Source organism: Phascolarctos cinereus, unplaced genomic scaffold (genome assembly GCF_003287225.1).
Source record: "Phascolarctos cinereus isolate Bilbo 61053 unplaced genomic scaffold, phaCin_HiC Scaffold_5;HRSCAF=322, whole genome shotgun sequence".
In the NCBI taxonomy this organism is placed as follows: Eukaryota; Metazoa; Chordata; class Mammalia; order Diprotodontia; family Phascolarctidae; genus Phascolarctos; species Phascolarctos cinereus.
The window spans coordinates 339,012,242-339,027,129 of NW_027555958.1; the positions used below are offsets into that span (position 1 = coordinate 339,012,242).

Below are 14,888 nucleotides of genomic sequence, written 5' to 3' on the forward strand. Positions count from 1 at the left end.
CTACTGTGTTGAAGGACCCTGAGGTCCTTCATATAGTAAAAGAGCTGGGGTTACAACCAAGGGTAACTTACCCAGTAAAGTTAAGCACAATGCTGAATGGGGGAAAAAAAAGACACTTAACAAACTGAATGACTTTCAAGTATTTGTGACAAAAACAGCAGAACTTAATGGAAAATTCAACATATAAGATTCAGGAGAAATACAAGGTAAACATTAAAGGTCAATTATAAGAGACTCAATAAGGTCAAATTGTTTACTTCTTATATGTGAAAATATCAGTACTTTTATGACTGTCATCATTATTTGGGTAGTTTGAAAGAAAGGCTTTGGCTGAGCTGAGTATGATGAAGTGATTCTAAAAAAAATGAAATTGTGTAGGAAGATATAAAAAGGAGTAATTATCTCATACAAATGAAGCATAAAAGGAAAAACTGATGCAGAAGAAGCTAGTACGGGGGAGAGCAGATTGTGCTGGAAACTTACTCCCATTGGGGATGGGTTAAAGAGGGACAAATAGGGAACAACATATATGTCTAGAAAGATATAAAAGTCTTCTAAATTTAGAAGGAAATGAGAGGGCAAGAAGATAGGGTCGGGGGAGAGGATAAAGGAGGGACTCTTGGAGGGGTGGATAGGAAGGCAAGGTAGCAGTACAGTAGAGGAGTGAGGAGGGATAGGGAATAGGGTGAGGAAAAATAGGAAGGAGGAAAATACACAAGTAATTGTAGCTTAGAATGTGAATGGGATGAATTTACCCATAAAATGAAAGCTGATAGCAGATTAAAAATTTGAATTCAACAACATATTACTTTCAGGAAATGCTAAAAAAAAAAAAAGAGAGATACACACAAAGATAAAATAAAGGTCAGGAGTAGAATTTATTATGTAAAAAAAAAAGCAGGGTTAGTAATCACAATCTCAGACATCTCTTTTTTCTCTTTCCACACAGGATATCACACCCTTACCAGCCAGTGTTTTGCCCAAGGAAATGTAAATTTTAATCTCTGAAACTTTTTTGTTCTGGTTTTTTCTCTTAAAGACCATCCTTAACCCCAAATTGCTCTGGTCCAGACCAGTCCTATTTGCTCAGTTTGGGCCCAGATTGGCTCAGAATGAATGTAAGTAACAATTTCTGTTTTGGCTGGAAACCCTGAGGGTCTTCCCTTCCCAGATCTTTTTTTTTTTAGAGGCCATTCTTTGCCTCATTTCTTATTAAGCCTTAATTGCTGAATCAAACTGAAACCTGTTAAAGACCCGAGCTTGAAAAGGCCTGGGTCCCCCACTGCATCCCGGGCCATCTCCAGTTGTCTAGGTCCATATCTCACCAGTGGATCTAGATCATTCTGGAGGAGAAAGTGAGGCGGGTGACTTTGCATAGCCCTCCCTCACTTAAATCCAGTTCACTTGAATGTCATGGGATCACTACGGTCATGAGAAACAACAACAACAACAACAACTCTCTGGACAGATCAGTACCAAGTAGATACTCTCCTGATCCAAAGCCAGTCCTTCCATGGACTTATAAGGAGGAAAAAAAGGATTATACCTTATACAGTCATCTATGTTACCATTTTAAAATCTCCAGTGTTTTATTAAACCCATACCTTTTACAAATCATATTTGGGAGGTACATTGTTTGGGATTCTTAGTCTTAGACTGTATTACAAATCATTGATTCACTCCTTCTGCTACTTGCTAGCTACCATTTCCCCAGTGGAAGCAGTCTACTTCAAAATTCCCCTTGAGGCAAAGAAGACTCCTTAATTTATGAGAAATACAGAAAGATTAAAAACCAATATTGCAAATATCACTTTTCCCTCTTCTCTCAGGTTTCCTACTTTTCAGTTGAAGAGGAAGGATAAAAAAGCCCAAAAAACAACTTTGGCTCTCCAATCCCTAGGAAGCATCTCATTGTAGTTGTGGGTGGGGAGTACATTCTCTTCTTTACAAACAACAAAAGGGTTACTGTGTATGGCAACCAAAGAGGAAAAAATGCAAATTAGACTCTGGGTGTGATTGACTCCCTAGGCTGCTGCCTAAAGTGCAAACTTGGCTTTTTCTCTTGGGGCCCAATCTCTTGTTTTCTATTGTGCATACCTAGGTAGTAAATGTCATGTCAATAGAAGGGCATTGAAGTAAAGCCCAGAGTCATCCTGAAGTCTACCATAGCTCATTCCTCCAGGTGAGGCAAAAAAGTAGAGCATTGTTTCCAGAATACCCACTGTTAAGATAATAGCTCCCATTAGACACTGGCAACCTGAGAGGGGAGACTTCTCTTCCATAGAGTTACAGAATCTTAGAACTGGAAGGGACCTTTCTTAGAGATTACCTGGTTCAACCTGTGCCTGAACAAAGAGTTCTTCTATAAAAACCTGCAGTGATGGGGAAATCTACTTTCTCATGGAAATCTGTCTAAATATAGCTTCCATGCACAGATTTTTGTAACAATCTTTGGTACGAAATAGAATATCACTATGCCCTCTTCCACATAAGGGGAGATAGACAACTGACCAGAGATTTCATTGGTATAGGGAACTCCCAGGTGAGGAAATTCTATCTACCAATGCAGATCAGCACTTTCTCTGCAACTTACAATCTTAAAAAGTTGCTTAGAGGAGTGGTGTCAAACTAAAATAGAAAGGTGGATGCTAAACAATACATAAAGATCCAACTACATATTAATATTATCTATGTTTTATTATATTTTATAAAATATTTTTCAATTACATTCATTTGCTAAGTCAGTCAATCAACTAACTAAGGGGCAAAAGAGAGGAGGGAATGAATTTCAGGAATGGAGTATAGTCAGTGCAAAGGCACTAACTAGCTCACTCTAAGTTTACATTCAACTAAAATTCATGCATTTTAAGTGAAAGTTAACTCCCACTTGCACCAGCCTTCTAGCCCCAGAGGCCAGCTACTTTCTCCCCTCTGGGTTCTAGGGGTAACACTAAGAAGTTGCAAGACTCCCCTCCCCACACAGATATGCTTCCCCTGTTCATTATTGAACGATATCAATTAGCTATTCAGAGTTACTTAGCTTTTAGATATGAGCACAAGAACAGGTGGTACAAAAACTGCCCTTGCAAATCTGGGGCACATTCTCCAGCAAATTTATACAGCTCCCAGGGAAAAGTGGGCTCAAGCTTAGACAGCACAGCACATGTGGCACAGGGCTAAACTCACAGTGTTTAGTTGATAGAAATCCTATTCTCCTTTTGTTGAGTCTTCGCGTTTCCCTTAATTATGCACCTTTCAAGTGGATTCCACATAGAGGAAAGCTGCCTTGCTTCCATGTGTCTAGTGTCTCCTTGGCTCCCGATGTAGACATTAACATTCTGGGGACACTGTTAGGGTGCCTGTAGGAAATCCAAAATTGCCTGACCTTTTGAAGTTCAGAAGGCCATCCTCTGGCCAAAGGGTGACAGAGAGAGGCTGTATTCCTCTCCCTCACGCAACTTCGTCTCAGGGATTTGGCTTGAACTGTTTCCAAATGTACAAGTGAAGAGATACAAGAAGACATCCCCAACTTATCCCTTTGTGGAGGTGCAAGGTCTGCAGGTGTTATACACTGCACGTGTTTTCAGACTTTTTTTTCAATATATCACTATATGGGCATTGAGGTTAGAGGTTTAGGGGTACTGGGACTCCAAAATCACGACATGCAGGTCCTGCCCAAATGAATTCTACCCCAGCCTTCTTTCAGCCAAAGACAAGGTTTATCAAAGATCAGCCATATTGACCAGACTCTTAAGGAATCTAAGCATTTGTATTGCTAATGCAAGCAGGCCAGATCTTAAGAATCTGAGCCCTTGGCTAGACTTTAAAGAATCTCAGCCCTGGCTAGATTTTAAGAATCTCAGCACCTTAATGGAGAAAAGATGAATCTTACATACAGAAAGACTGTGGGAAGGATGTAGGAGTGGTCAAGTAGTCTGGGGTGACTGGAAGAGGGGGTCTCTGGTGGATCTGGATGGGAGTGGCCAGTAAGCTGGGTTGAACAGAAGACCAGGGACCTGGACCAGGTGGCCAAAGGAAAATGGAGTCTAGATAGTATTAAGGGTGGGAAGTGGCCAGGAACAATCAGGAGGTAACAGAACAGAATTGGGAGATGGCACGTAGTCACAATGAAAGGCCAGTTGAATGGATTACAGCCTTAGGCAAATACCAGAGATTTGGGAAAGGTCCAGGGATTTTCTTTTTTAGGGTTCAGATCCCAAAGACATGGTCTTTTCCTTTTAGGGGTTCAGATCCCATCCCCATCATAGGTAATATAATCAATATATATTTTTCAATATATCAATCAGTTGTACTGACTTTTTTTTCCTTTCTAGAAAATACTATTTGTCATACAAGATGACTCTGAGAAAGGGGCAGAGAGGAATACATGGGATACTAGAGTGATATAAGAAATAGAAAATATCTATAAAACTTATTAAAAACAACAGTTAACCAACTACTTGTATGACCATTGGTGGCTTTACATCCTTGAGCTTTATCTGTAAAGTGAGGTAGTTGGAGCAGATGACCTCTTAGGTCACTTCCAGCTCTAGGTTATTCAGTGAAGCTACTGATGCAGTTTAGGGGTTCAGGGGTCCTGGGACCCCAAAATCACAACACACAGGTCCTGCCCAAAAGAATTCGACCCAAGACTTAGCACATTGGTCATATTGGGCAGACTCTTAAGGAGTCTGAATATGGGTAAGTAGTGGCTAGATTATAAGAATCTAAGCAGTTGCTAGGTTATAAGAATCCAGCATTTTATATACAGAAAACCTGTAGGAGGGATCTAGGAGTAGCCAAGTAGTTTGGGGTAATGGGAGGAGGGGCCTAAAGAGATCTGGATAGGAGGGGAAATGGCTAGGGGCCATAGGGAGGTAAAACAATGGAGGCCAGGCTAGATTAACAGAATTGGGAGATTGGGTGTAGCCACTAAGAAAGGCCAGTTGATAGGATTATAGCCTCAGGCGAATGCCAGAGATTTGGCCCTGTGGGAAAGTCCAGGGTTTTTCCTTTCTGGGGTCTAGATCCTAATCCCATCACTACCATATTGCTTCAGGGGAGCAGTTTCCCTGTGCTGGTCATGATGTCAGCGAGCCACCTGGGGAGGAATTTGGAACTCCTTGTGGCCTGGTCCTATAAGACCAGGAATCCTCCTCAACAATTTGAGCAATAAAGTCTCTTTCCTTCCTTAAACTAAGGCAAAGGCCTTAGGAAAAGTTAGCCTAATTCACACAGCAGGAACCTAGGAAACACTGCTTTTATCACAGGTAGGGTAACAAAAGTCTGGAGCAGGAAGTACAGTTTAGTGAGAAGAGGATAGAATGCCACATTGTGGGAATGGGGTATGTATGGATGGAAGTGAAACCAGGAAAATTAGCCAACCCTACTACCCATGAGACAGAGAAGAGCTTCTCTTTCCTCTTCATACCAGTTATATCTTTTCCTATTTCCTCTTCCGAGTTACAAAATATAGGAAGGAAAGGTATGCATACTCTGGAAGATTAAGAATAATGGATAGTTTGTTTAAAAAAAATACAAACCCACAAATGGTTATCCTTGACTTGAAAAGGTTTATTTAAAAAGTATGATTTAAAAAAAAAAAGGAATTCCCAACCCTGTGAAATAGTCACTATAGCATAGTTAATATGGACATTGTATCACATATTTCATCATTTCCCTTTCTCTCACCCCTATGAGGAAGGGGATTATTGAGGTCAGAATGTAAGAGTAGAGTTTACAAGAAAGAGGGCAAAGAGAGTATGAGAAAAGATGAAATGGAAGAGAAGGGATGGATCTAGCAGGTATTTTAGATGGTGCTATAATATATGCCTCTGGTAAATTAATATGTTGAAAATAAGAACATATAATTATTTTTCCTTAAATTAGAGCTAAAGAGAAGATAAAAACAGAGTAGCTAAGTGGCACAATGGATCGCATTGAACCAGGAGTCAGTAAAACCCGAGTTTAAATCTAGCCTTTGCTATTTTAGCCAGGTGACCCTGGGCAAATCACTCAACTCCTGTTTACTTCATTTTCCTCAGTTGCAAAATGGGATTAATAATAGCACCTGCTTCCCAGGGCTGTTGAGAGGATAAAATAAGATAATATTTGCAAAGTTGCTTTACAAACTATAAAGTGCTATATAAGGGTTAGTGATTATTATGAATAGGTTAAGGGAGATGTAGCCAACTGAAGTCAGCATCAAAGTCAAACTTGTTTGGCTTTCCCACCTGTTAATCGATAAAAGTACCTCCTATATTTTGTGAGCCCACTCAGTAATAAATGATTATGGATGAGAGAATAGTGATGAAAGGCATTCAGCAAAAGCAAATGGAGAAATTATTTTGATGAACAGACACCCCTTTGAGATGTTCATGTGATGGGGAGCCATATGCTGAAAATACAGCATTTCACTTCCTAATTCTTTCAGTTGCAAAGTGAGTTAACAAGTCATAATGCTGCTCTGCTGAAGCTGTATTTACCAGTCTGCTGACTCTGCAAGGGACCCAGGCCAACAGAAAATACAGCTAGTACTGCCAAAGAGGTGAGAGTAATAGAAGGAGATGACATTTATGTGATGCCTTTAAACTTTACATTCTCTCATTTAATCTTCACAATAAACCAACAAGGTAGGTAATGTATGTTTCATAATTTCCATTCTACTGATGAGAAAATAGAAATTGAGAGGTGACCCAGTAGGTATTAGAATCAGAACTTTAACCCTGGTCTTTTCATTTTTAAGACCAATGCTATTTCCCTACTCTAAACTTCTGTTATCCTAGTGTATTTTGATTTCTGCTTGGTTCAACCACTGAGGACAAGCTTCTGGTGCTAATTGGTATATCCATCACATATGTTTCCAGCAAAGGCAAGAGAAACCATTTTTCCTATTTCAAATGAATCAACAGAGGCAGAAATAGAAAACTCTGCCTTTGATGTGACTGAAAAAGCATTTAAAAATGTTGAGGGAGCAGGTTTCCAGGGAGAAAGGTTAGCCAGTTAACTCCTTCCCCAAGAAAAAAAAGCAGGTTCTTAAACTTTGACCTTCACCCCCACTGCTTTTTCTTTCTCCCCCACTGACAGGTTCTCAGGGTTGGAATGAACCTCAGAAATCATACAAACCACTTTGTATCCGTAAAGGTGATCAAATCTGTCCCCTCCTCAACATTCCCAACACAGGGTCATCTAACCTGTACTTGAAGACCTCCAGTGAGAGGAAACCCCCACTATGGTACATGATACTATGTTACCATAGAAAGAACATTGCTCTTTCTACTGCTAGAAGACCTGGGTTTGAATTCTATGGCTGCAAATTACTTAACCTCCCTGAGATTTGGTTTTCTCATTTGTAAAATGTGGGGTTTGGTTTCCATGGCCTCTGGGGTCCTTTCTAGCTCTATAGGAATGATCTCACAGTCTCCCAAAGTAGCCTATTCCATTTCTGGACGGCTGTTTCTTTTGAATTGAAATGAAGTCTGTCTCTCTATAAATTATCATCACAGAGTTGGATGGGTTCTAAGAGGTCATCTAGTCCAACTACCTCATCTTGCAGATTGACTTCAAGGAGGTGAAGTCCCCAGAAGTCACACAGGGAGTTGGTTAAGTGGAATAAATAATGTTCAAACACTCCATCCTCAGACTTCCAGACCAGCAAGCTTTTCACCGAACCACACCATCGGCTCCTAGGTTCTGCCTTTCGGGGCTAACCAGAAGTCTACTCCCTCTTTCACATAACACCCCTTAACCTACACACACTTACATGGTTTTCCAGCCATATCAGGCTTCAATTTGTCACCTCCGCCTTAATCTGTTATCAATAATAGCTAGCATTTATATAGCACTTTATGGTTTACAAAGCACTTCATAAAGTGTAGGAAAGCTATATTATCCAAGGCAAAAGAGAAATTGAGTAGGCGACTAAAACAATAACTGATAGGCCTACAACCCTTCTCCGGGGTTCTCAGTCAAACACCCAAAGCATACGACCAAGAACGAGAATCCCTCCCCTTGCCCCTTTGGGCTCTTGAGCAGGAGGGGGCCGTGCTGCTGTTGCCCCTGCTGCTGCTGTCGTGCCCCCACCTCCCACCTCTTGGCCAGCTAACAGAGTGATTGATGGAGAGGGGAAGAAGGGCTGGTTTCTCGGCGGCTGCTTCGGGATCTTGGCAGGAGGAGCCTGTGCTGCTGCTGCTGCTGCTGCTGTCCCTTCCTTGGCCAGCAGACAGTGACAGAGAGGGGAAGGAGGGCTGGTTTCTCGGTGGCTGCTTTGGGCTTTTGAGCAGGAGAGGGACGTGCCGCTGCCCTTGCTGCTGCGGCTGCGGTTAAGTTGCCAATCGCTGACAAAGGCAGCCCTAATGAATCACTCAGGCAGCGCCGCGATCATGTGGTGCCGGGGCCGGCGGACCCAGGGCAGCCAAAGAGGAAGTGCGAGCTTGTTTTCTTTCAGTTTCTGAGCTCCTAGCCCAGCAAGATGAAAGGGGGCGGCGGCCGGAGCAGGAGCAGCAGCAGCAGCGGCGGCGGCAGCGGCGGCCGGAGCAGCAGCAGCAGCAGCAGCAGAAGCAGCAGCAGCGCCAGCAGCCACAGCAGCAGCAGCAGCAGCAGCAGCGCCTGCAGCCTCCGCGGACGCAGCCCGAGGACTCCATGAAGTCCGAGCGGCGCCTGCAGCCCAGTCCGGCCGAGCCCTCGGTTTTCTGATGGAGGTCCCTCAATGGGACCCACTGAGAAATGACTCCCTGCCACCCACCCTCACCCCAGCCGTCCCTCCCTACGTGAAGCTCGGCCTCACCATCGTCTACACCATCTTCTATTCGCTCCTCTTCGTGTTCATCTACGTCCAGCTGTGGCTGGTCTTGCACTACGGGCACAAACGGTTCAGCTACCAGACTGTCTTCCTCTTCCTCTGCCTCTTCTGGGCCTCCCTGCGGACCATCCTCTTCTCCTTCTACTTCAAAGACTTCGTCGCAGCCAACTCGCTGAGCCCCTTCGTCTTCTGGCTGCTCTATTGCTTTCCGGTGTGCCTCCAATTCTTCACCTTGACCTTGATGAACCTGTACTTCACGCAGGTGAGGCGTTGGGGGTGAGGGACCCGCAGCCCCCCGGGGGAGGGCGGGCAGAGAGGGGCTGGCTGACTTGTCAGTCAAACGGTATTATTCAGCATCTGTAATGGGCACTGTGCTAAGTGATGGGGTTACAAAGAAAGGCAAAAAAAAAAAAAGGTAGCTTACAGTCCACTGGGGGAGAGGACATGCAGACAGCTATGTGCAAACAAGATATATACAGGATAAACCTGTCTGTCTGTCTGTGTCTGTCAGCCTGCACCTGCCCAGCTTCCCAATACACTCTCGCCAACCCAACCTCTCCTGTAAAACAAGAGCAAAGGGCATAAGGATTTCAGTTTCAAGGTTTGGTTTCTAGGACAGAGGAATGAGAATGTGAAAAAGGGATCTGAGAGTATTGACATACTGTAATTCCACCGGGTAACCCTTCTCACCAGGCCTCCCAACCTTTTTTCTATCCCCACTCCTTCCAGTCCTCAAGAAACTGAGGTAAAGGTGTGGAGTAGAGGCCATCACACAATACAGTTTACAGGTATAAACAATATTTTCCCTTAACCATCACTCTGACAGTTTGGGCTGTTTCCCAGGACTAACCCCAGATTTTGAGCTGAGATAATTCTGGAGCATTTAGGGGCCTTTCCCCTGTTGGGAGAAGAGCAGATTCAAAGGTCGATTGTAGCTTCCAGAAGGCTAGAATCCCTTCTTAAAAGTTAATATGTTTTAATGTCCCCTATAAACTATTTCTGGTCTCCATTAAGTACACAATTCCTGCATGAAGCCACTGTTGTTGGGGGTCGGGGAGGAGAGGAGAAGAGCTGCTTCGATTCAGAACCTGAGTAATTCCTGAGCAGGTGATTCCAAATTTTACTCCTTGGGAGCATTTAAACACCTTTTACCAAAGGAATCTTAATGAATTGAGACCTCCAGGCTCATTCCCCAACAATTGCTACACAACCCTCCACCGCAGTAAACACTCATCTCCATACCTAATATGAAGTTAGGCTTGATGCCTGATTAAGGACCTGGCTTTCTCATCTTAGAGGCCCAGGGAAAGAACCATAAAACTTGGTTGAGAAACTTTTATAGGAGCACTGGACCAATTTTTATGAGGCATATTATTAATAGCCCAATTTAAGGACATTCTGGTTGGCTCTGCCACTGCTTTGACATCAATATAGAATTAATAGAAGTCATTATGAAACATTTTGCAGATAGCATATAAGTTACTGCAGACAGGCTTAAGAAAAGTGACTCCATCTTAACCATCTCCCATTAATTCTTTTATCCAAACCAGGCACTAAATTTCCATTTTGATTGAGAACCAGACCAAAGACAATGACCATTGTCTTCTGATGAGGTTGTCAGAGGTTATATTGTCTAGCACGATGAGCCTAGTCATGTAAGCTAGCCCTTGTTTTGTTTGGGGCCACTAACTTCTTGACCAACTCTGTGTCTTTAATGTAAAAACTATAGATGAAAATAGAACTTGTCATACCTGCCTTTTTCACTGTCCTCTTTTCTCTCAACCTCCCTTCCACTCTCCAGGTAGTGAAAATAATACTGTGAATATTTGAATGAAGCATTTTTGTATGAAAAGTATAGCATGTTATTAATATCTTCTGGATATTAAAACCAGTGATCAAAATGGAACTCTTCTTAGTGCCTTTCACTGCTCTGTTCATTCATTCAGCCATTTAATTCATTCATTAATCAATCAACTAACATTTAAGTACCTACTATTTGTCAAGAACCCTAATTACTATTGGGGATGGAAAAAAAATCCTTGTTCTTAGGGAGTTTACAGTTTTTTTTCAGGATATTTTTGGTTTGTTTTTTAATTTTAAATTCAATTTTATTTTCAGCTCCAAATTCAGGAGTTTACATTCTATCAGGGGAAAACAACATATACAAATATAAGTAAATACAGAATGAAGACCAAGGAAATAACAAGGAATTTTTATTTTTGGAGGAGGGCCTGGTTGGGAGGCCTCATCTAAGAGCTGGCACTGGAGCTGAGCTTTTCAGGAAGCTAGGAATTCTAAGAAGATTAGGAGAGAGTGCTGAGCGTGGGGGGACAGCCTATGTAATGGCGGGGAGATGGGAGCTAGAAAGAGTAGCAAGCGGGCCAGGTTGGCAGGACGAGATTATATGAAGGGGAATAAACAGAGAAATAAACTGGGCCCAGATTGTGAAGGATCAAACAAAGGAGTTTGTATTTGATTCTAGAGATAATAGGGAGTCATTGGCACTCCTAGCAGTGGCCATCAATTAGATTTTTTTTGTTTCTCCAAACAGCAAATATTTATTGAGCATCTGCTATGCATAAACTACTGTGATAGGTGCTAGAGAAGATTTTGTTGTTCAGTAGTGTACAACTCTACATGACCCCATGGACATTTTGCATGGAGTTTTCTTGGCAAAGATACTGGAGTGGTTTGCCATTTCATTCTCTAGGGTATCCCCATTTTACAGATGAGAAACTGAGGCAAATAGGGGTAAAGTGACTTGTGGAGGGTTACACAGCTAGTAAGTGTCTGAGGCCAGATTTGAACTCAAATCTTTCTGACTCCAGGCCCTGAGCTCTATCCTCTATACCACCTTGCCATCCCCTACTGGAAAAGATACAAAGACTAGTAATAACTAATGTTGATATCGTACTTTATTTTTATAAAGCATTTTATATACATTATTTCATCTGAGGCTTACCACAAACCTCTGAACAGGTATCACAGGTTTTACTATTCCCAGGCTCAGAGATGTTACTACCTAACTTGCCTTTGGTCGCACAGCTTATGGAGTCGGGACTTGAACCCAGGTCTTCTTGATTCCAAGTCTAGCACTCTATGCAACACTGAGGCCCTCTTGGAGTTCAGTCTAAGAGTGTTGTATAATATATACAAAAATAAGAATTATAGACAAATGAATAAAAGGTACAAACCTAGATGAGTTCCAAGGGTGGTAGGAGGGTCCTTAATGTCCAGGAAGGAGACCCTTAGGGTGGGCTTAGGATCATAGCTTTAGAGCTGGAAGAGACCTTAAAGGTCATCTGGAAACTGAGGCCCATAGAGGTTAAATGACTTACCCAAGGTCATACGAGTAGTAATCGAGAAAACTGAGATTTTAACTGAGGTTATAGGATTATAGCTTTAGAGGCAGAAGAATACTTAGAGGCTCAAATCTAAACCCCTCATTTTATGGATCAAGACTCCTTTTTCTTGGACCACATAGCCTCCGTTTCATGTTAGAGATGGCATTTGAACTAGAGGAGCTGAGTGGGGGAGGGAATTCCAGGTGTTTGAACCCTGAGCAAAGGCCAGAAGGTGGAAGTGCAAGTGATCAAGTACACATTTCTGTGTCAACATACGAGTTGTACGTTGTCCATTCAAACACTATGCAGTCTATGCAAGTTTGCAAATTAGGGTGTAGGACTGGGTAATCACCAGGGTTCCTTCTAGCCCTAAAATTATATGTTTCTATCATAACAACTTTAAATGTTCTTAATATTATAGGCATTATAGACTTCTAGTGGGATTGCAAAATGAATTTAGGAAATATTGAGTTGGGTACTGCATGGAATGATGTATAGAGTGCTAACCTTTCTTATTCATTCAACGAATATATAGTACTTACTATGTTTATAACAGTGTGGAAATTTAGGTGCTAAGGGAGATGTCACAATTAGTGGGATTAGCACTAGCAAGAGAGTTGGAGGACCTAGATTCTAGGACTACTCTATCACCAACAGTGTTTGATCATCTTGACACTGGCCCAGTCACTTCAGTTCTCTCGGCCTCAGTTTCCTAGTCCGCAAAATGAGCAGATTGGATTAGACCAGAGCTGCTTAACTTTCCTTCCTTCCTTTCTTTCTTCCTTCCTTCCTTCCTTCCTTTCTTTCCTTCCTTCTTTCTTTCTTTCTTTCTTTCTTTCTTTCTTTCTTTCTTTCTTTCTTTCTTTCTTTCTTTCTTTCTTTCTTTCGTGTGTGAGATGGGCCCCCTTGGCTGTCTGGTAAAGTCTATGGACTCCCTCTGTGAATAATGTTTTTAAATAATTGAAACAAAAGTTAAATTTCAATTACAAATTAGTGAAAATAAAGATGTCATTGTTTTTCACCTCCAAATTCATTTGTGGTTTGAACTCTATCAATGGACCCTGGAGCAAGGGAGGAGGTTCTGAGGATTCCAGATCTAATAGATGATCTCTAAGGACCCTTTCAACTCTTTAGGCCTATGACTCCTTAAAAAAAACCAAAACTTTGATTGGTGTTAACATTAGACATGTAGTTCTTTATCTCTCGATTTTTAAGGGAGAAAAAATAGTGGAAGGAAAAAACAGGAAGCTAAGGTTGCATACTAATGATCATATATGCAAGTAAACCTTCATGATGAGCCAGAGCTTGCAGGTCTTTGCTGCACCATCTGCTGGTTAATGAGTAAATACCTGGCAAAGGGAAGAGTTCACACCCATACTGTGCTTTCTTTGGCTGAAGATGTAGCTGGGCAACAGCTCTAGCCTGAGAGGGAGGCATGGGGGGGGGGTGGTCATGCTTTTGACTCCTCTTCTCCCAGGTCTGCAGAAAGCATTTTGCTCAATAGCAAAGTATTTATCAGCCTAAAGCCTAGAGTTCCTCGATGATTAGAGGAGGCCGCATCTCTGACTTCTTACAGATCAAAGGCATTTCTTAGCTTTTTAAGCAGATAATTCAGATCCCTAGAGAGTTGTTTACAAGTACTAGGAAGAGGGTAGCTTTTGCTTGTGGGGTAGCTTTTCTTTTGATCTCCTAGCCCCAATCCTGGGTAGATTTTTGGGTCTCCTCATAAAAGGACCATTATCTTATATTCAGAATAGAATAGAATTTTTAGAGCTTCAAGTGATTGTAGAAATAATCTGGTCCCAATACATACAATACACCTCACAGTTGAGGAAAGTGAGACCCAGAGAGATTCATTGCCCAAGGTCATTCAGTTGGTCAGTAGCTGAGCTGAGACTAGTACTTGTAACATTTATATAGCGCTTTGAGATTTGTAAAGCTCTGTACACGTTATTTCATTTGCTTCTCTTTAAGATTTATGGAGTACTTTATAAATATTCTTATTTTATTTTCACAACAATTTTGAAAGATAGATACTGTTATTTTACAGATGAGGAAATTGAGGCAGATAGCAGTTGAGTGATTTGTCTAGGATCACATGTGATCTGAGATTAAATCTCTGGGTCCAGCACTCTATTCTCTTTATCACCTAATTGCCAATAATAGATAGCATTTATGTAACTGGCATTCTTTTTTTTTCCTTTTTTTGCTTTTTAGGCAATTGGGGTTAAGTGACTTGCCCAGGGTCACACAGCTAGTAAGTGTCAAGTGTTTGGTCTGAGGCTGGATTTGAACTCAGGTCCTCCTGACTTCAGGGCCGGTGCTCTATCCACTGCGCCACCTAACTGCCCCATGTAACTGGCATTCTTTACAAACATTATCTCACTTTATCCTCACAACAACCCTGAGAGATTGGTGCTATTGTTACCTCCATTTTACAGATGAGGAAACTGAGACTAAGAAAAATTAAGTGACTTGCTTGGGATCACACAGCTAGTAAGTGCCTGAGGCTGGATTTGAATTCAAATCTTCCTAACTTCATGTCCAACTCTCTACTCACCTGTGCCACCCAGTTGCCTCAGTTCCCCATCTCCTGACTCTCAAGCTTTGCTCCTACTATCCTGTTTGTTTCCTACAACTTTTAGGTGATAAACATTACTACTATGCATGGAAAGAAAACACTGAGGAAATGAAAGAAACAAATGAACTTAATTTTCATATTCATTCTTTCAGCAAGTACTTAC

General features: G+C 41.8%; 1 protein-coding gene across 1 annotated transcript in view; it reads left to right on the forward strand.

Annotated features, from left to right (window-relative positions):
• The first annotated feature begins 8,245 nt into the window (after nucleotides 1-8,245).
• GPR137B (G protein-coupled receptor 137B) overlaps nucleotides 8,246-14,888 on the forward strand; it is a 103,593-nt gene continuing 96,950 nt past the window's right edge. The window contains 1 exon segment of the mRNA XM_078156249.1: nucleotides 8,246-9,062. Coding sequence (XP_078012375.1) covers nucleotides 8,694-9,062 — 369 coding nt within the window. The 5' untranslated portion in view covers nucleotides 8,246-8,693.